The sequence below is a fragment of the Gekko japonicus genome, unplaced genomic scaffold (assembly GCF_001447785.1).
Source record: "Gekko japonicus isolate JY-2015 unplaced genomic scaffold, Gekko_japonicus_V1.1 scaffold431, whole genome shotgun sequence".
Taxonomy (NCBI): Eukaryota; Metazoa; Chordata; class Lepidosauria; order Squamata; family Gekkonidae; genus Gekko; species Gekko japonicus.
The window spans coordinates 980171-1002881 of NW_015162492.1; the positions used below are offsets into that span (position 1 = coordinate 980171).

At 44.0% G+C, this 22711-nt stretch overlaps 1 protein-coding gene across 2 annotated transcripts in view; it reads left to right on the forward strand.

Annotated features, from left to right (window-relative positions):
* The window catches only part of OSBP2 (oxysterol binding protein 2), a 162412-nt gene that overhangs the window by 87075 nt on the left and 52626 nt on the right, over positions 1-22711 (forward strand). For both annotated transcript variants that reach the window (XM_015406049.1, XM_015406050.1), the window contains exon 3: positions 13738-13988. In XM_015406049.1, coding sequence (XP_015261535.1) covers positions 13738-13988 — 251 coding nt within the window. The remainder of the gene's footprint in view (positions 1-13737; positions 13989-22711) is intronic.

The following is a 22711-nucleotide window of genomic DNA, read 5'->3' on the forward strand; positions in this document are numbered from 1 at the left end:
GGGGTTTGGATCAGAGCAGTAACAGACAACATTGATAAACCACTACTAAGATTCCTATACAGTATCTTGGGAGTTCCTCAGTGTGTGTCTGGAATACCTCTGAAAGCTGAAGTTGGGGAGATGTCCTTTGAAGCAGAGGCCTGAAGAGCTTTTTTTTTTTTAATTTAGGATATTAAAATCAAATCCAGAATCAAGTTTCCTTGGATTAGTTAAGATGAACCACCACATAAGTGACTGGGATAGACTATTGGATCACAAATTGTCATGCCTGGGTATTACCCAGGATTCAATGGAAACAATGAGTAGTCAAGAATTGACCCAGTTCACCAGAAGTCGTCTTAGGGACTTCGATTATGAAGGGATGCTGATCAAAGCCCACAGAGTGTGTTCATCCTTCTCAGTTGTCATCCTCCCTCCAATAAAAATGCCAAATTATCTACCTGAGTTAATTATTCCAGAGTATAGATGGGCTTTTAATGCTAGCGCGTCTGAATGTCCTACATTCAGCAGTGACACTAGGAAGATTCAGTGGAACTCCATGTTCAGGTAGATTCTGCAATTGTGGCAGCAACAAAATTGATTCTGTAGACCACATCTTTTTTGATTGTCCTAAAATCTCAGGTCGAAGAGCTGAATTGATCTCCCCATTATGTAATCAGAACTCTCTTTCTCCAGAAGTAAAATCATCCTGGCTACTCAGTGACAAACATAAACAAACTGTGTGTGGCAAAAATTTTGGCAGCTGTTGTAAAGTTACATGATAACTATCTTTTAGGTTCTCCTCCTGAGGGATGAGGGTTTGCTGTTTATGACTTAAATTGTAAAAAAAAAATAAGAAGTAAAACAAAGATGAAAGCCGGTGTAGTACAATGGTTAGAGTAGGAACAAGGGATCTCTGGGTTCAGATCTCTTCTCAGTCACTAACAATACAATTGTAAGCAAAGCAAAACTCTTCTAAGCCCATTGACTTCAGTGGGTTTAGAAGGGTCTAACTTTATTTAAAATAGCACTGTAGGTGATCTTGAGCCAATTTTGGGGGGTTTCTTTAGTTTTAGGAGAACAGCTGTGTACACAAACTACCCTGAGCTCCTTGGAGAACAGGCAGGGCAAAAATGTACTGGACAGATGAATATCTTTGTGGGGATTATTCTGGGCTATCATGTAACCTTAAAAGTCAGGGTCTAACTTTATTTAAGATTGCACTGTAGGTGATCTTGAGCCAATTTTGGGGGGTTTCTTTAGTTTTAGGAGAACAGAGCTGTGTACACAAACTACCCTGAGCTCCTTGGAGAACAGGCAGGGCAAAAATGTACTGGACAGATGAATATCTTTGTGGGGATTATTCTGGGTTATCATGTAACCTTAAAAGTCTTTACCTCCTCAGTGAATGTCCTTGCAATAACAGTATTTATTTCCATGCCCCTTTGAATAGTCAAAGCTCTGCACATGCACTGTATAGTCAATATTTTATATTTGGTATTAATTTACACAAGCTGTATTTATTTATTTACTGTATATCCCATCCTTTTCCCCAATGGAGAGGAGGAGAAGGAGATTGGATTTACACCCCGCCCTTCACTACCCAAAGGTGTCTGAGCGGCTCACAAACTCCTTTCCCTTCCCCTCCCCACAACAGACACCCTGTGAGGTAGGTGGGGCTGAGAGAGCTCTTGACAGAAACTGCTCTTTTTCAAGAACAGCTCTTATCAGAACTACGGCTTGCCCAAGGCCATCCAGCCAGGTGCAAGTGGAGGAGTGGGGAATCAACCCTGGTTCTTCCACGCTCTTAATCACTACACCAAACTGGCTCTCTACACTACACCAATGGGGACCCGAAGTGACTTACAACATACTTCTCTCCTCCACTTTATCCTCACAACAACCTTGTGAGGTAGGTTAGGCTGAGAGTGTGCGACTGGCCCCAAAGTCACCCAGCAAGCTTCTATGACAGGCTGCGGATTAGAGTTTCTCAGATTCTAGTCTGACACTTTAACCACTACACCACACTGGCTCTTTGTGGCTGAATGATTAAAAATACAAATGGGCTTCGTATTCCATATACAGCAACCTTGTAAGAATAGTGTTTTGGACATTAAGGTGAAATTTGATCCATATACTTTCTGGCTGAACAGTTTTAGCCTCCTCACTGGCTCTTAGCTGTGCCCTGTGGATGCCATGTTCTACCAAGAGTCTTCCTGGCCTTTGTCTGTCTACATGGCTTTCTTTGATGCTTTTCTTCCCGTGCCTGAACAGTGGACTTTCTGCTTGTTTTTGAATAATTTCTGGGCTTTTACTGTGCTGCCTTGTGTTGGGTCTCTGGTATACTGTTATGTTACACTGGAGAAGGAATCCTGCCTGGTGATACTAATCTTTGGGACTAGCAGCCTTTGATTGTGTGGCTTCTTAAGCAGAAGAAAAACAACAACAACCTTGCTTCCTGGATTCCGGGCTTTAGTCCTTTCTTCCTAGGAATTGGTGTGAGCAGTGGGACCCACCACATATAGCTTCTAAGTAAGTAAGTAAGTACAGAAAAGAATCATAGGCCCCGGTCACATGGGAGGATTTAGTACAGAAAAGAATAATAGGCCCCGGTCACATGGGAGGATTTGCCCCGCGAAACGAACGGGTTGAGGGCGCATCAAATGGGCGTGATCATACGGCAACATCTGGGAAGCGTAGCGCACCCGTCACCAACCCGTACCGTTGGCTCGAAGAAGTGGATTTAAAAAGTACCAGCAAAAGGGTAGTAGCAACCGGAAAACGCGGGTCACAGGCAAGCATCGGATCGCGGAAGCTGAGTTAATCCGGCACATCCGGCACATGCATGCGTCTCGTAGCATGTCTGATTGCACCATGCAGGTTCTTCCTGCCTTTGATGCACTTCAACATCGCCATGTGATCGCCGGCTGTCGCTGTATGCGCGGCACCTCGGGGAACCGTATGATCACATTACCGCACATCTTTTTGATCCGGCGCTAAAATGCCTCCCTTCCACTGTGGATTTTCCCGCTCGTGTGACCGGGGCCATAGTCTCATTACGAATCATTGGTGCCTCATGATTTGCAAGACGTTCTGCTATGTATTCCTTTAACCTTCCATGCAAGTGCAGTTGTACTTACAATTGAACTCGCAAACAATAGTAGTTTACTCCAGCAGGGAAGTACTTCACTTCTGCAATTCCAACACTGCTCTTTCAGAGAGAAATCCTAATTTGGCAGTGCAGACAGCCCAGAAACGGAATAAGTTACCACTATTTGGGAGTGCAGAATGTGGCTGTTACTTCATTTTCACTATCCAAAATGGAAAAGGGCGCCCTGTTCCCAAATTTAGGAAAATCTCTGATGAACTAAGTGGTGTTACACCTTCTAAGCTCATTGCTATCAATGAACTTGTATGGTTGTAACTCTGTTTAGGATTGCACAATGAGTATGCAAAAGGGGTAATATCATGCATATGCATACCAAGATGCATCCATCTGTTGCATATGAAAAAACAGAACCCATAAATTTAATCCATATTTTGTGCTTGCAGAAATTGGCCTTTGTGCTCCCTCTGTCTCTTCTGCAACAGGCTTATCAACACCCATGGGTCAAGTTGTAGTTAATTTAAAGTCTGCAAAAGTGTCCAGTCTCATTGCTTGCAATTTTCAGGGTGGCCAGTCATAATTAAAGTAACCGTCTTTGATTTGAGCTTGTTCCAGCAGGTCAAAGACATGCCTAGAATATCAAATAAGATGGGAATGCCGCTTCAAGTTTAGGATTGGATCCAGACTAAATTGGAGATTTCTACAGCTCCTCCCCCTTCCCCTCCAGACCCTTCCCTTCATTTCATTCCTCAGAGTCCACTGTCCCTCAGGAGCAGCATTTCATGGAGATAAGTAGGCTGCAGGGGAGAGGCAGGAAAGTTCCATTCTGTTGACAGAGAATTTACTTCCAATAGAACCCTTAATTTCAGGCTGGACTTTGCTTGTCCCTCATAGCTATAGAAGCTACATGGATGTTGTAGGATGCCTCTGTACCTGTTATATCTGTATTGGTACGCACTATGATTGCACAGTATCTATTATACATAACATAGGTCCAAGCGTAGAAAATGAAGGGTTTTGGTGAAGCATGTCCTCTCACACCATTTTCTCAACTGAGTAATTAGGTGTTAATAAATGAAGGAAACACTTGCTCTTTTTTGAGTGTATGGATGAACTGGAAGTCTCTGTGCTGATGCATGAATCTGTGTAGGATTATTCAGCAGGGCTGGGAGCCAGCCATTGTCCCTTTTTGCACAGTCCTAAGAATCCAGAGTCTGCAGCAAGAAGGGCAAGAGAGGAATCAATGATACATTGGCAGTTCTTGCCTGAATGGCCTGCCTTGTGCCTGCACCACAGTTTCCGGGATGAAGATGCATTCAATAACACTCGTGAGCCAGCAGATTGAAGACGCATCTCAAAGGAGCTTAGGACTGGTAGCTTGTCATCCATTTGTACACAAGGGATTTAATAGCGTCACAAGCCCAAAAATAGCTGCCTTGGTTTCCAGTGAGGCAGGCAGTTCCTATGGCAACTGGTTCATCTGTGGTGCCCTATGAATCAAAAACTGAAATGTGGTACCTTTTAATTTTAGCCACAAAATGCATGTTCAATGCACACAAAAACCCTACACCCAGCTTCTTGCATTTAAATGTATTGATAACTAATAAGATACATGCACACCTCTGTCAACAACTCACTTCACAGTACTGTGCTGCATCTGGTGCAAGATTCCCCATAGTGTTTAAACTTCGCTTATAAATGCACAAGCATACACCTTCCATCAGTGGCTATTAGCCACAAGGTTGTGTTTAAACTTTACTTATAAATGCACAAGCATACACCTTCCCAATGGGAACTCTTGCTAGCCTTTTCTGAAGTTCCATCTGGGCATCTGAGCTTTTTAAAGCTGGGCTTAGCTGATGCTTAAGTGTGTGAAGAGTGTTGGAGAGGCAGGAGACTCCTGGAACCCTCCTTCAGACAGTCTTGAAGCTGTATTATGGAGAGGTAGGGGGCAGATTTCTGCTGATGAAAGCATAACAAACTAGGAGTCAGTGAATGGAGGTGGTCAGAGCACTCCACAGTCTGAGTGCCACAAACAAAATGGCCCTGTTTTTTAGAAGTCCCCCTAAGATCTCAGCTTATTTCACACCAGTGATGTTTGTTTTCCATAGAAATTTGAATCGGAAAATGTTCCAATTCATATTTAAATAAGTCATAAATAAATAATTTATCTGGACACAAGCACTAAGTCATAGGGAAGAAGCAAAGTCCAGCCTGAAATTAAGGGTTGTATCAGAACTAAAATCTGTCAACAGAATGAAACTTTCCTGCCTGTCTCCAGCAGCTTCACTTATCTCCATGAAAAACCGCACCTGGGGGATAGTGGACTCTGAGGTATGAAATGAGGGAGACGTACATAGTCGTATGGTTAGCAAAACTGAAATAATAATAGCCCCAAAAGGTAAATATACCATGTATAAGCCTCGACCATATACAAACACAGGGATTGTCATTGCTTCATATCCTACCTTTAACCTATCTAACATGACTGGTTTGCAGCACACCAGCACCAACAACTATATATTATGTTTACATATGTGTGTGTGGGGGGAATTTTATGCATATCAGTAATTATCACACATCATTGGTTCACACACATGCAGAACAGTTAGTGGACAAAGGTTTGAGGTCATTGAACAGGCTGCTGGTGTTGGATTCTAGCTTGGAAAATTCTGGGAGGGAGGGAGGGAGGGAGGGAGGTGGACTGAGCAGGGTGACCCAAGGTGATTTTTGCCCTGGCACCCCCATCCTCTGTGCCCTGTACTATCAGAGGGAGAAGCTCACTACGAATGCAAAGCTAGCACTACAGAGAGTCTATTTCCTTTCCTTTACTTATTGTGCTGGTTTTCTATTTGTAAGGGATTTTTAAAGTAATAGTATAATATGATCCTGAAGGCTATTTAACACAGTGCATTCTACCACTTCAGCATTCTACTCCTTGTTTGCCTCCTTGTGTGAACTATGCTGGAATGAGTGCCTGAAGATTTTTGTAATCATCTACAGGAAAGGAAAGTTTCTGTTGATGTTAAAGCCACCTTATTTAATCAACAGCAATAATTATTTCCATCTTTCTACTCATACTATGAACTCAACATTTTAAATGCAGTACTTAAAAGATAATGGAAAGTGGACAAAATTCATAGGTAGAATTTCTAAAATAATGTTTGGAATGCAAGATGAAAGGCTAAGGAACTGGTGTTTAATATAGAAAGAAAAGATTAATGGTTTACAGCTTCCCACTTGGGCATGGTCTTATTGGGCATCTTTGGAAAGCTACGGCTGATAATACTAACCATGTTATCCTGAGTGGAGTTACACCCTTCTGAACATGCTGATTTCGATGGATGTAGAAGGGAGTAACTCTGTTTAGGATTGCATTGTAAATTACCTGTCCAGGGATTGGCCGACATTCTTGACTAAGAAACAAATGTGGCTATGCAGGTAATAGCAGGCTTATTTCTAATGAGGTTCAGAAAGGGCAAGAACAAAGGCACTACCATCAGTGACAATGGGACCTTTTCCTTTCCAAAAACAGATCCAATATATTAAGAAGAGGTGTCTTTAATCCTTCCCCATCCCTCTGTCCTTATAGGTGTTATTACATAAAGTTCAACAAATTTTAGAAGATCAGACAAGAGTAATAATACATTCAAATCTGGACAGTTCAGTTACAAAGTTCTAAAGCAGTGGGGGGGGAAATAGAGGTATAGATGTTATTGAGATCATAAAAGTAAATATAATCACATTGTCTGTTCCATACAATTTAGTGCTTGTGTCCAGATACATTCAATATGCATGAAATCTTCATTATTTGTAACACTAATAGTATTACATACCAATAACAATCCTTAAAAATTATTTTAAAAGCTTTGCATGCTGGTATTCCTTTTCTCTTTCCAAAATTTAGTGAACACCAACCTTGGGTCAATTATAAAGAAAATGTTCTAAATGTCTTTGGGATAGAAATGACATAGTTCTATTTCTAAAAGTTCAGGAGAGCACATAACATAATAATCTGTCCCCTTTACCAACATAATTGTCACAATTTCCCAAAATTTTGTAGCCTACCACATATGGAGAAAATCTATGAGGGGTATATCCCAAAACCAGCAGTGGTTCTTAGCATCTTTGTACATTTTAGCTAATCTAATAGGTGAAAGGTGCCATTGATGTAACATTTTTATTACGTTTTCTCTCAAACCCAGACTCCTTGACAAAGTTAATCCTATTGTAAACAAAAACTCCCAGACCTGAGTTTTTGTTCAGCGGTCCTTTTAATTCTGTAAACCTCCTTGAGTCTCAGCAAGAAAGGTAGATGATAAAAGGAAGTCACAGAACAAGGCACAGTTTTCAGGGCCTTGTCTTCCTGTGGGGCTAGGACAAGGCACCTTTCCTGCTCCTTCTGTATGCCTTTGCAAGTCACCTACTAATGAGCCTGAGAGCTTTGGTATCGGTGTTAGGTAGCTCAGTGTTCCTGTGAGCGGCAGCTATTATGTAAGCCTCCCTATTAAGAGGGCATTGTCCTTGTTTGAACTGCCCTAGGCTGAGCAGAGTGGCATCAATCTCTCATTGCCACTGCTTGGCCCTGGTGCCGCGTGAGGCAGACGCTCCTCTCCTTGAGGCAGCTAATTATGTCAGAGGCATCGGCAGTAACAGGACAGAAGATGTAAATGGCACAGCACGATATGGAAAAGTATGGGAACTGGGGGGTAAATTTTTCAGTTAACGAAATGCTTTCTCTTTCAGAGTTCATTGGCGAAGCTGTGCTAATTGTGTTATTAGGACTGTTAGTTTCTGAAACTTTTCCTAGGGACATGTTTCTTTGGTGTAGGTAAGGTGATGAAGGTCTACATACTGCTTCTAACCCCAGTGTCTAGGCTTCTTTTTTCACTTACGTATTTGTTCCTCTTTGCCAGTGAAGGCATATAGCTGTAGCTCTGTCCCTTAGTGGTGGGTATACTTGTAATTGTATGAAAGTAAAGGAAGTGTACTGTAACTCCGAAAGTATACATTTTATCTGTCAACTTCTGAGTTATACAAAATTTATTTTGGGCTCATGATGTTACAGAGGTTAGGTTTGGCAAGTCAGAACTGCATGTATTTTAATCTCTACCAGTTTTCTTATTTTCTTGCCTTATGGATGGATTCTTACAGCATCAGTGTGAGCTAAATTAAGCTAAAACACAGCAGCTTGGTCAAAACTACCTGGTGAATGTCATGGCCAAGCAGTCTGAAATTGTACTGTTGTTTCCAAGTACCAGAGATTCTCCAAAGTAGTGATAGGTGGGCACTACCTTAGTACCCCATCTTGATTCGGAATGGTTCTCCCAAAAGAATACCCCCCCAGTTGTAAAGTCATCATATTTCCAAGTCCATTGTGATACTGTGGCCATCCTGCTCCCTCTTTCCCCAATTTTTTCTCGCTATGATGGTGACAGCAGAGGAGATCTTGCACTAAGGAAGGATATTGGTAGGGATACTTGCAGAAAAAGAGTCACCTGTCATTTGCTCTGATATCCAAAGAAATGTCCGCTCTTCTAAAAATTCATTACAATTTATACCCCGTACAGAAAATGTTATTCTTGTTTGGCTTTTTAATGATGTTGTTTAATTATCTGTTTTTTGCCAGAGTACAGGAACCAATTATTATTATTATTTTGGCAAGGGGAATGTCAGTCTCTTTAATTGCAACTTTTTAAAGAACAGCTGTGCCCTACCAGCCAGTGGTGTCTAATGAAGCTCAGGACTTCTGAAGCTTGTTTCATCTTCCTCTTTTCTGGGTGCCTTCATCCCATGAAGGCTCGTGTGTCTGCTGCCAGACTTCTTTCCCGTGAAGCTGTGGATCTATCTTTAGCTTTAGCCATTTCAAGGCAAACCTGTGCAAGGATGCTTTTTGCAAATGCCAGATGTGACACTGGTGCCAAGCTGGAGGCTTCCCTGATGAACTATGTAATTTGACCAAGACTGTAGGTCGCCAGGTTAGTCCTCAGAAAAAGTCCAAACACAAAAGCAGAAGACAACGTTCAAGCTTTCAGGTTTCTCAGAGCTCTTCACCATGCTGGATGGTCAACATGAAAGTCAAAAAGAGAGAGGGGCTGATTCATGTTTCAGGGCATGATGGAAAAAACCCCAGCCTGCATTTTATAGAGTCTTAAAGCAGAATACAGGATGCGTTGCAATCATGATTGGATTGCATAGTGTTGTGTATGAAATGGGTTTAAGAACATCTCAAGTGCTATGGGGGAAGAGAAGGAAACCAAAGGGCCAACACTGGATTTGAGAAGAAAAGCTAATAGTTAATCAGCTATTTGAGATATAGAATATGTGATTTAAGTATATGGCATTTAATAATGTATTGTAGGTGTAGTGGTTAGAGTGCTGGACTTGAATGTGGGAGACCCAGGTTTGAACCCCACTATGGCATGCAGTTTTTCTGGGTGACCTTGTGCCAATCATTGTGCGGATAAAATAGAGGAGAGGAGAACTATTTTAAGCCTCTTCGGGTTCCCTACTGGGGAGAAAGGCAGGGTATTTTTTTAAAAAGTAAATAAATATAAAGTGGTACTTACATTGGCAACATGGAGATATATGGTAGGGAAGGATTGTTGCAAACAGAGCTGTCTCAGTTTTCTAATGGAGGCTGTGCCCTTTGTGTCTTTAGCATTGGGGTGGCCAGATTGACAAAGGCCACTGGGACTTGTGTTGATTGTGATTCAAACTGACTACCCCAAACCCTCTTCCAAATGATTGACCTTGCAGTTTGCATTTCTTTGCTGTTCCTTTTGCATCTGGTCCAGAGTCCAGGGAGTGCCGCAGCCTCTCATCTTTTCAGCTTGCTTGTCTTTCTCATTCACAGAAACCACGCACAGATCAGTCTGGCGCCTTCCCTTTCAGGGGCTTGCGCCATATCCTTAGCCTGGTCACCGCAAATTGTTTTGTGGGCATCATCGTAGCTCAGCTGCTCATATACCTTTGTGGCAGTCAGTCGCCGGAGCCCCAGACTGGTTACCTCTCTGATAACCTTTTCAAGGTTGGCATTTTTGCTTTGCGGCTGATTAGACCAGGATTAGGTGTCTATCTGTCTGAGTACCCTTTTCTCTGCTTCAATTTCTTCCGGCTTCAATTACTTTAGAACCTTGGCATCTGCCTCTTTGTCCTCTGCGTGCAGAGAGGTATGGTTGAGTGACTTTGTTATCTTCAGCACACACATGGTATCTCGTGGAGTTGTGTTTTGTATTTAAGACAGACAAACATTCCCCATCCTGCGGTCTCACTGGAGTGTGTGTGTTCAGCAGTTCCGTTGTCGTGGTGGCTCTCCTACTCCGTTATGACTAAGGCATTAAACTGGTTGAAATCACTTCTTGGATTGTCTGTTGTCCATTGTTTTGGAGATGTGCTGTTGAGACGTCTTAAGTATCCTGCTGATCCAATAAAATATATCTGATGATAAGACAACATATGTATACAGTGTAACACAAATCTCAGCAATGATAAAACATTATTTAAAGAAACAAAACAAGAGCTGGGTGGTAATAAGTCTGATGGTCCCCCACTCCCTGATTCAGGATCGGCTTTAAGCTGGCATTCTACCTCAGAACCCACTAGATATAACTTTCATTTCTTATTATGGGCAGGACTATGGCTTATTGGTAAAGCATATATTTTTCTATAAAAATTCAGGTTCAGTCCCTGGGATTTCCAGGAAGAGAGACTGGCAGAGACTTTGGAGAACCACACCCAGTTAATAATACTAGTCTGTGCAGGCCAACAAGCCCAATCTCATCAGATTTCAGAAGCTAAGCAGGGTCGGCCCTGGCTAGTATTTGGATGGGAGACCTCCAGGGAATACTAGGGTTGTAAGTGATGCAGAGGAAGGTGATGGCAAGCCACCTCTGAACTTCCCTTGCCTTCAAGCCCCACTGGATGTCAGCTTGACTTGATGGCAAAAGGGGAAATAAAGATCTGATCCCATACTTAGGTTTCATATGTTTAATGTCAGGATCCCCAGTTAATTAGAATGCTTGTTCCTACAGACCAATCATAGAGAAGGACCTTGCATCCAATCAGGAGCCTTGGTCTTTGTCTCAGTGAAGGTGTTATTTTACAGCATTCCATGGGATGTAATGTTTCTACTATTCTGGTGTGGCTTCTTGGCAACTGCCCTTGTATAGGGCAACAGAGGATCTGTGTGGTTAGCCCCATGGTATCAGGTCATGAAAAAAATATCTCTAAAATACCGTCATGTTTTCGTTATGCTCAAGGTAATGGAGGGTGAGGGGCTCACTGTTGTTGGCTAACTGCTTTCTCACTTGGCCAAATTGGAAGGCCCAGGATAAGTTTGGGGGCAGGGGTGGGGATTGGGGGTAAGCAGAGATCTGACAAAAGACAAAGACTGACAGATGGTTGTGAAATGGTTTCTAATAAAGGGGAAATGGGGATGGTTTAAAATGTAACTTTAAAATGATGCCTATAGGGGCAATGGTGACTCCGGACTTGAGGACGAAGAGGCAAAAGTAAAGTGCAGCAAATATGAGGACTCCTAAGGAGATAAATAGCTGCGGTGGCTCAAGTGGTTAAGACACTGAACTGCAGGCTGTGGAAGGTCAGTAGTTCAGCAGTTCGAGACCCGGGGGCTGCATGACGGAGGGAGCTCCCGTCTCTAGTTCCAGCTCCTGCCAACCTAGCAGTTCGAAAGCAAGACATTGCAAGTAGATAAACAGGTACCACTTTGGTGGGAAGGTAACAGCGTTCCGTGCGCCTTGGTGTTTAGTCATGCCGGCCACATGACCACGGAAACGTCTTCGGACAGTGCTGGCTCCTCGGCTTTGAAACGGAGATGAGCACCGCAACCCTAGAGTCGGATTCGACTGGCTTTCGAGCAAGGGAACCTTTACCTTTACCTTTTAAGGAGATAAATGTGCTGTGGTATGCCACATGAGGAACACCTTGCTGCTTATTTTGGGAAGCATATTGTGGAGTGGAAGAACTAGGGGTGCAATTCAGTCCTTGGGGGTGGAGAAGACAAGCTGGGTGTGTGTGTGTTTGTGGGTGTGGGGGGAGAGGCAGCTCTTAAGGTTGAGGGCATGGACCTTCTCCATGAGAAAATTCAAGCCATCAGTGTAGGTGGCTGTTAACTCTTCCCCTGCAACTGACTAGCAATTTTTCTTCAGTTGGCAAATTGCATTTGCTGGAATCTTAATAAGTTTACCTTTAAAATATCTATTAACTGCTGATAATCCCCAAACTATTATTTGAGCTGCTGCAACTGACTTCATGGCTGAAGGTGCACAAATAGCTATGTAGAATCAATGTAATATGGACACCATGCACACATCCCAATGTTTCCCTCATTTCTGCAGGTGATGTTCAAATTCCCTCAATGTGTTTGTTTTGGAAACCAAAAAAAACCTTACCCTACAGGTGTTTATGTTTCCAGATGGTTCAGTGGTACTGAGCAAATAACCTGCCACTGGTCTGAACGTTTGGACAAGTATTATGTCCTATAGTTCTACCTGCCTCTGTTAGTAACCTGCTCCTGGCTGCAGGTTTTGTGTTTGTGTGTGTGTGTGTGTGTGTGTGTGTGTGCGCGCGCGCTTCTGATTTAGTTTCCATTAGTGCTTAAGAGGTTATGACCACTTAGCCTTATTGTCCTGGGATTTTTTCCTGTGTTACCAATAGTGCTGAGCTATTATTAAATCCAGGGTCATTTTCCGTTTCAGTTTCTTTACCCGATTCCAAAGCAGGAAGAAAAATCTACTGGAACATTAGTTTGAGTAAGCCTGTATCGTCTTGAAACTCCTTATAAATGTGCTAATTTCATTTTTAAAATTAGGGAGACAGTCACAGGGCAACGTTTCTGCAAAGTGGGGAGAAGTGAACCATCCTGGCAATATTTTGTAGGTCTGTAGCCTAATGCTTGCTAGCTTCTCCCACCCTGAACTCTCTTTTAACAGAAACGGCTGCTGGCTTCTGTATTTGGGAAGGGAGTGTAGCCACCACCACCCCCGCTTCTCTTTTCAGTAGCCTTTGGTGTATCCTGAAACCAGCTTTGCGCAGAGCACCGTGTAATCCAGTTAAATCTGTAACACATCTTGCATTCCATTGTAACATCCTACAAGCTTCGGGAGGGGGGAGGGGTGTCCTTCCATCAGGCCCCGCCCTGAAACATATTTTTATCCCTTTCTCCCATTTCCCCCCCCCCTCCCAAACATCTCTCCTGATGAAAAGTTCTCAGGCGCTCAAAAAGCTTGCACACTATTTTGTGATCATCTGTTTGGTCTGAATAAAATATCCCACAGCATTTGTTTTGGGGGGATTTTTTTTACTGCATTCTCTGATGCTTGGAAGTATGTTTCATTAACTTCAGTAAGGTTGACATGGTAGGCAATGTGTTCAGGACAAAAGTGTGCAGAGAAAAAAAAAGTCCTCTCAAACTTTGAACGGAGGGAATTGCTTAGGAGAAAATCAAACGGGTGTGTGTGTGTGTGTGTGTGTGAGTGTGCAGCGAACGGCCAGGAGAATTTTCATCCTGACCTGAGTCCTCACTTTACTTTTTCTTTGCACACACCATTGCTGTGTTTTTAATACAGTCCGGCTAGTAACCATGGAAACCATTTTTGTCTCTTCCTCCCCTCCGCCGTTCCCCTCCACAGATGACTCTGGTGATGAGGAACCAGCCTCACAGTCTGACAAGAGTGAACTGCACAGCACTCTGAAAAACCTCTCGAGTAAGCTGGAGGATCTCAGCACTTGCAACGACCTCATTGCGAAGCACGGGGCAGCTCTCCAGAGGTCCCTGAGTGAGCTGGAAAACCTGAAGCTGCCTGCTGAAAGCGGGGAGAAGATCAAAGCCGTCAATGAGCGAGCCACTCTCTTCAGGATCACCTCCAATGCTATGATCAATGTAAGTGGGGCACAGCTGCTCGCAGTGGGTGCTGGTGGTGGTCACACGGATCATCTCCCTGACCAGACTGGGTGTTAATGCTGCAGCCAGTTAGTCGCCACATTGGGGTGAGTGTGCAAGGAAGTATGTGCACGCTCAGATATTTTTTGTTCCAGCCGGGAGGGGTGTATGTTCTGTGCTGGTATTTCATTTCAAGCTTGCATGGTCTTATGGATGAAATGCTTCGGACTTTGCTGTTTGATGGATCAGGATTCAAATCCAGGAGTTTAGGTCTGTCCCCTCCCGGTGTTGCCTGAGTTTGAATTCTTGGGTTCAGATCTTCCCCAGTGTTCTTACCGAGTTGCGTTGGACAAGCACTAAATTATGAGTTAAGTTTAGCTGTGGAACGGGAATAGTAATAGTGCGCCCCACAGAGCTGCTGCTGTTATTGTTGATTTGCAGTAGCTAAAATTGACTGTAGTTGCTGCAAGGATGAATGAGCGAGTAGCTGTAGAGCATACTGTGAGTTAGAAATTGGAGCAGGCTGATGAAAAAAGAGTAGCCGAATGGGTATGAATTTTTAAAGGGCTTCCAAACAAAGCATTATTTCTTTGAGAGCCATCTGTCAGCGCCTCCCCTTTAATTCTGAGCTCACCCTTTCCACCAAAGGGCTCTCAGTGCCTGTTGCTGCTACGTAAGCATCCCAATCCCCAAGGCTAGATCTGTAAGTTTGTGAGGAGCTGCTAGCCTCAAAACTGGTAGCCCAAGCAGAGCTTCCCAACTCCCTGCACCACTCAGACTGCTGACCAGAAGGAGAACTTGGCACAGTTCAAGCCAAGATACTAGCACAGACCAGAATCTTTCTTGCTGTGGGAATCAGGTGTTTCCAGGGTACTGGTCCCATGCTGGTGATATCAAGATCCCAGCTCTGCTGTACCCCCTCACTCTGGGCATCTCCATCACAGAGGGAAGCCACCAGTTTGTCTGCACACCTGCCTGCTGCCTTTGTCCCAGTTCCCACATACCTGTTGCCTCTCCACTGTGGCAGGCTAGGGTTGGATCTTGCTTGCACCTGGACCTGGGCACCTGCCAGCCTCCTTAAATTTGCTTCCCATCTGTCTTCTTCCTCGTGCTATGTCTCTGGCCTCCTCCAGTGTTCTCATTATCCTCTTCCTCACAGCTTCCTTCGGTGCTTTCTCACAAACCAAGACTGTATTCAAAAGGCTTTTGCTTCACTGAGCTCAGGAGCTGTGAGAGGGTGCATGGAGTTCAGCTGGAATGTGTGCATTCTCTTCACATCGCAGGGAACAAGGCAAAAAGAATACCTGCTCTTGAAAGGCATACCACAGACTTGAGAAGACAGCCTGTGGTTCGAATGTTCCTTTGTTACCACCATGACAGATATTAAGGCAAGCCAGATCTTTAGAAACCACTGAAAGGGTAGATATCTCAGTGCCTGTGTTTTCTAGGTATTGGAACAACTGACTTCAGTGGTTGTATTGCATCACGGCACAGAGGTCAGACTTCACCAGACTGTCCCACCTGCAGGTCTTTTTTGCAGCCTCAGTTAGACGGTTTGTTGTATTTTTTCAGTGATACTTGTGTCCTTCTGTTATAAAATCCTTTGTATTTCTGTGCTTTTATACTATAACATCAGCTGAACCTTATCAGATCAATTGTTTAGAGTTGATTGTGCCTTGAAAATACCGAAGTCTGACTGGTTAATTATGTTAATTTGGCCTTTGGTAATGATGGTTGTGCAAGTATTTTTGTTGCGGCTTGGAGGCCATGCAGAAAGTGGATCCAGTACTTGAGGTGTCAGAAGCACCTCCTTGTCCTTTTTCCTGTGGATAGATTCGGAGTGATCTCACTGATGGATGCCAGCAGGATCTTTGGGGATGTGAGAGCCACCACTTGTGCTTTTGGCACTTGTCTTGGCACTTAAAATCATGCCAGGAAAAGATATTGGAACCTCATTAACATCTCGCTGACCAGGGGGTTTGCTCTAAGCCTCTGAAAGAGGCCGTTATCAGACTATTGTATAAGAAACCCTTGTTGGCTAAGGTTGATGAGGCCAGTTATAGGCAGGCAGGTTTCCAGTTTACCCTTCTTGGGGTGGGCAATGGGGTGTGCAGTAGTGAAACAGCTCCAAGGGTTGCTGAAATGCCATATCTGTGCCTGACCTGTTGGAATAGAGACATTTTTGGTTGCACTGGTGAATGATTTACATTAAAGCAGGTCAGGGGACGGTCATCCCTGTTGATACTGTTAGATTTATTGGTGGCCTTTGATACAAATTGACCCTTCAATTTTTATTCATCGGTTGGAACATGTAATTGGTATTGGAGGAGTAGCTATTCAGTAGTTTGGGGTCTTTTTTGTCTGATCAGATACAGAGAGTATCCTCTGGAGGGGCAGAGTCAGTGCTTTGGAACCTGTCTTGTGAAGAGCCTCCAAGGTTCGTTTTATCACCTGTGCTGTTCTCTGTTTATTTGAGGTCACTGAATGAGATCATCTGGAATTGTAGGGTTTGGTGTTATCAATATGCAGATGACATGCAGTTCTATATTTCAGAGTAATGTATAATACATAATTGTCATATATAATGTATAACAATATATTATATATAACAGTGCAGAGTTACTCTGCTCTACTGAAAGTAATAGACAGGAGTAGCCCTGCATAGAATTGCACCATTAACCTTCATGTATGTCTGTCTCTTTCTGAACTGATGCTTTGAGGCCTATTTTAAAACAGCTACATTGATTGCCGATTTGATTCTGAGTTTATTTTAGGATGTTGGGCTATAGCATTTAAAGCTCTTCACAGATTGCGCTCACCTGTCTGTGTACATGCCGATATGCCGCTTATGGCTGCGCTCACCTGTCTGAAGGACCTTTTCTCTGTGTACATGCCGATATGCCGCTTATGGTCCTCTGGGTGACACCCCTTGATTACCCCTCTGCTGAAGTTTGCCCACTGAAGGTCTACCACAGCCCATTCCTTCTCAGTAGTGACTTCTCCTTAACGGAATTGGCTTTTTGAGATGTGGGGGGGAACGACGACGACAATCCTTGGAGGCTTTTAGAGGGCATTGCAAAGCTATTTTATTTGCTTGAGCATTTAATAAGGTTTGAACAATGGCCCTTTTCTGGTGTTTTACAGATTGAATCATGTTGTTCTTTTAGTTATGAATAAAAGGCAGCATTACCTGGAAAGGTTAAGGCAGGCTATAAACATTTGTCGCCGCCATGCTTGCTGTTGATAACCCACAGCTCCAATTGTGGGCTATCTCAATAATCCCAGTTGAGTTGCTTTTGGCTTCATAGCAATCTTGAGGGTGAAAGACTAAACAGCCATTGTAATAACCCAAACAGAATGCATCGTGTTTCTGAATATGGAGTACACACAGTCTCTCCCCCACCCACCCCAATTCTGACTCGCTATCCTTGGAGTCCCACTTCCTGTGCATGACTAATACAGAGTTCAGCCAGTTTACAGAAGCTCCAGCAGATGCAGAGCTGACTAATTTTATGAATGGAGACCCCTCCCCTTGCAGAAAAAAGCACCTGCTTCTTCTGTTGTCAGTACCAGAGTAGGCTTCTCTTTGTTTCCTGCTTTCACCATTGTGGGATCTTCACCCATAAACCTTACACAAACATGCCCAGTTACACACACTATATATATCCCCCAAATCCTTAATATACCGTGCTGGGACAACAAAGAATTATTTTTCCTGGAATAGAATAGTGATGGAAATGAGATCATAATCTTGTGTTTCTGCATGCCATTGAAATTAAGGTCTAAATAAGGAAAAGAGTAAGCCCTGCAGGGCTACACGAGTGAGGAAGAAACAGGCAGGAGGTGCAGAGATGGAAGTGGCAATCTGGTGTGGAGGTGGTGTAGGAGGTGCATCCCAATACAGAGGAACTAATTAAAAGGGTAAATAGAAGGGTTGCACAGAATATTCCGACAAACAGCGGAAAAGTCCCTATAGATGATTCAGTAGAGAGAAGGTTAAAGGAGACATCACAAGAATGCACATCCTGGAGTTAAAAAGGCCTTTCAGAATGCTTTAGTACCCCTGCAGCTGTTCATATTTTTCTGTCCCTTAGCCAGGCTCCAAAACCAGATGTAAGCCTGCAGGGGGCGGGAGCAGCAGAGAATCAATGGGAACCGGAGGGTTTAAAGTACTTCCCTTCTTCCTGTCCTCCCCTCTAAGCCTTCATTCCATTCTGGTTCTCTGTTTACAGTTTTGAAATAAACATATGCCAAAATAAATTCCAAGGTCTGGCATTACAGAATCCTTGGAATGGGTCCAATAGAGGATCTGGGCAATTTCTCAGTGAAGATCTGCGGTGAAGCAAGGACTCCCACCTTGCCAAGTAGCTCCCTAGCAAACAGGAACTAGGTGCATACACAGTACACCAGCAGAACCCAGCACCTTGGACAGATCCCCGGGGCTGACATTTTTAAGGCTGAGATTTGGAGCCAGTAGGACTGCAGTTTTATCCCTCAGACTCTGCCTCTGACCCCTCCTGCAGAGCCAGGTGCCTTCAAAGGACTTGCGGTCTAGCACTTTGATGGCCTCCAGGAACTTTTACCAGATGCTTTGTCTGTCAGCATGACGACATCCTAGGTGATGCAGGTGCTAGCTCCCCAAAGAAGCGCGGGGTGCCTAGTTTCATGGAGGTTGCCTCCCAAGTGCTGATATCTCTGACTCAAAAGTCACTGTGTCAGGAGTCTCACCTTTTGTGTGGTTCAAGCTGTTGAGGTATCTGCTTCTCATCATCAGTGTCTGTGCTGTTCATGGTCTGGATTATGACAGATAATATGCAATTCTGCCCTTCACTGCCAATCAGTGATGAAGACCAGCCATCGCTCCAGGAAGATGGTCTGGTCTGAAAGAAGGGCCAGGCTCTGTCTCCATCTTGATGGCTGTACAGTAATGGACATGAAGGTCTAAAGATACATGAGCGTATGAAACTGCCTTACATTGAGTCAGATCCTTGGTCTATCAAGGCCAGTGTTGTTTATTCTGACTGGAAATGGCTCTCCAAGGTCTTCAGGTAGAGGTCTTTCCCATCACCCACTACCTGCCAGCATTGAACCTGGGACCTTCTGTATGCAAAGCAGATGCCCTACCGCTGAGCCACAGACCCTCCCTTGTATCATCAAGAGTATTCATGCCAAAGTAAAGCTATCATGGACAATGGACAGCAGCCTTTCCTGCTGTTTTTCTCACAGTATAAATATAAAGAGTTTCCTCAGCCTTGCCCCCTTGTTCTCCTTGCTAACTTCTTGCCTGTTTTTGCTTTTCTTTCCAGTTTAGTTGTCCAAGGTCAATTCCCGATGAAGCTCAACCACCGCTAAATATCCAGTGATATTTACATTTGCATGCACTAAGAATGGCAGAAGTTTCTTCTGCCCCGTGCCTCCCCTTCCACATCAAGGGATCTCAGCCGCGCTAGTGTCAAGCCCTTTGTCTTCCATTTTGTGTTTGTCAGCTTGCTGCAGCAGCTTGGGCAGAGACAGCAAAGCGGTTCGGGGCTTTGGTGTGAAGAAGCAGGATGAGACACGGCTTTTTAGGATATTGGCTTCTGCTCCTTAAAAATCTTCATTGCCAGGCAGTCAGGCTTGTTGCAGCTTAGGCAGGCCAGGAATTTGAAATGGACGTCACAAAGGAGAGCGAGTGCAAGACTGCATACCAGGGAGGACACCAGTGTCTTTGTGTAGACAGAGAAATTTCGGCAGGTACGGTCTGTGTCATAAAGCAAGAGTCATGGGAGAAGCCACGTTTGCCAGAGCTGGACTTTCTCCCTAATTGTGACAGGCACAAGAAGTTTAATTTAAATCTAACTCAGCAGCTGTAGAGGGAGAGGGATGCCACCACACACCACTGTGCTCTCTGACTCTCGTCACCTAAGGCATAGCCTCGCTCTCTGTCCTCCTGAACAGAGATAATTGGATAGTGGAGTGCCCTTGTGGCACAGCAGCGTACTCTAGGGTCCTCAATTAATTGCCGTGAAGTATGGCTTATCTACAGCACTTTTCTCAGTATTGCATGTGTCGTGCGGGGAGGCGGCAGGGGAAAGAATGGGCAAGCCGGGTAAAATGGGAGTCATTAAAGCACAGTGACTCATGGCAGCTAATGTCGAAGTTACTCCAGAAGGCAAAATCTGGGTCAATTAAAAGCTTAGTGTCAAGGAACGCAGTACCCTGAAGGCGCTTCTTCTGTGGGGTCATAGCTTTGGGACAAGGAACAAGGCTGTCTTAATAACAGCCTGCTGTGTAGGACAGGGATTATGTTTTATGCTAGTGAATAATGGCAATGATCAGTGTTCCCTCTAAGCTGAGTTAGGGTGAGCTAGCTCACAGTTGTTTAGCCTCCAGCTCACAGATTTTTATCTTAGCTCAGGAAGGATGGCTCCAGAGCAAACTAATGTATGCAGTAGCCAGATTGCTTGCTCACAACTTTGCCAATAGCTCACAAAGTAGAACCTTTGCTCACAGGACTCCACAGCTTAGAGGGAGCAGAGGCTATGATATGTCACCTTGACTCCGGTGCCGATACAGTGCACCTCATCCTTTAAGAGTGCTCCAGCTTCCACAAATCCATTGGCCTGTGGACCAGTCTTGACTTCAAACCATGGAGAATACTGGTACTTCTCAGTGTAGAAAGGCAAGAGAAATTACCATGCAAGAGGGGAAGGCTGGCTGGAGGCAAGGGAGTTTGTTTATTGCTCTCGCCTTCTCTAGGCTAGCCTCTCTTTAGAGAACTCAGGGCAGTGTACATTCCCATTTTATCCTCACAACAACCTGTGAAATAGGGTAGGCTGAGAATGTGTGACTGGCCACAGATCACCCAGTAGACTTTGTAGCAGGGCATGGATTTGAATCCAGATGTCCCTGGTCTAACCGTTACTCACACTGGCTGTCAGTATGTGGATCTTGCACCCCAGTATGCTAAACCAGTTTAAAGAGTGAGCAGTGTAATCTCTCTGCTGGCTCTAGAAGCTGGGATCTTCTCACAAATTCTAGCTTGCTTCCTGTCAGCTCTAAGTATAGCTCACTAGTGCTCATGTCAGTAAATCAGTTGCTTCCCTGCCTGTGGATCCTAATGCTGAAAGAGGGAGCTGAGGCCTAATTGAATGTCCCTTTCTGGTGCTGTTATGTGGCCATCATTCAGTGACATCAGCATTCATCTTCAGTAAGTGGCTCTTGAAGCTCATCTGCTATTACTGCACTGAGGGATTTGCTGTACTATAAGAGACCTTTATTGCATGACAATTTGGCATTCTGAGAATCTTGGCCTTGGTTTAAAAGCTGCCCTCTAGTCCTCATGGCAGTGAAGAGGCCTGATAGCAAGAACAGTGAATAATTCCCTGAGCACAGAAGGAAGACCCTGGAGGTTGTAGCGTTAAGGTAATACCACTTTAGTATTCTGAAGACTTGTATTCTGTTCCCCAGCCTAATCCTCATCTCTGTGCCTTTCTATCATCTCATATCTTGTCAAGCATTCTGCATTCTCTGAAAGCTTTTAATCATGTAAGAAGAATAAATACTGCAAAGGATACTTTTACATGTTTTGCGGCCATAGCTCTGTAGTTCACATATGACTTCTTTAATGAATGTTGATGCAAAGTATTGTTTTACATATTTTGGCCAATAGTTCTGTAGTTTCCCATTTGAATGCTCAAATCCATGCCATTACTATTATTCTTAGTTTGTACTTGAATTCTTCAACTTCTTCCTGGGTCATCTCTATTTATTTATTTATTCGATTTGTACCCCGCCCTCCCCGTGAGCAGACTCAGAGCGGCTAACACAGTTGGTACAAAAATACCAATAAAACCACAACGATCATTTAACAAATTAAAACAAATGACATCATAAAATCATAAGGTGCTAGCGATGATTCAGTTACTTGGGGTGGCGTTCTAAAAATGTTTGCAGCAGACAGTTTCCAGCTCAGTGGTCTTCCCGAGTCACTTGATGGCCTAAGCCAGATGTTAGGGTGGAGAGCTGGGCTCGTTGATGGTAATAGTGAGGGCGGCTTCTTAGTTGAAAGCCTGGTGGAAGAGCTCTGTCTTCCTGTGGAACTGCAAAAGATCCCGCAGAGCCCTGACCTCTCCTGGGAGCTCGTTCCACCAGTAAGGAGCCACCACTGAGAAAGCCCTGGCCCTAGTAGTAGCGAGCCTGGCATCCTTGGGGCCCAGGAGGGTCAGTCGATTCTGCGACCCTGACTGCTGTGCTCTCTGGGGTATATATGGGAAATATTGTTCCTCTGGAACATTGCTGGTGAGAAAGAGGAAATCGTGGTTCTGGGTGTGGCTGCGTCTCCTGCATCTTCTGAAATGGAGATTGATGTCAAAAATGCTTTTACATAAAAAACATCTTCCTCTGCCTTTCGTGCCACCATTCAAGGCTCCACAGTTTTGATAGCTAGTTTCACTGCTACTAACATATTTAAAGAAACATTGATTATTTGATCGTATATATTTTAATGATTTGCTTTTCCTCATGGTTTGCTTTCCTTGGAGGGTCTTTACATTTGATGTTCCAGAATTTGTGAAGCCCACACAAGCTGAGCACAGGCAAATGAGGGGAGAATCCACAATACTCTTGGAGCAGCGCAGGATATGGAACATGTGAGCCCCAGGGAAGTGACCCAGTGGAATTGTAAACACCTTAAAGCTTGCCCAAAAGCTAACAGGGAACAAAAGTGCTGAGACAGCATTATT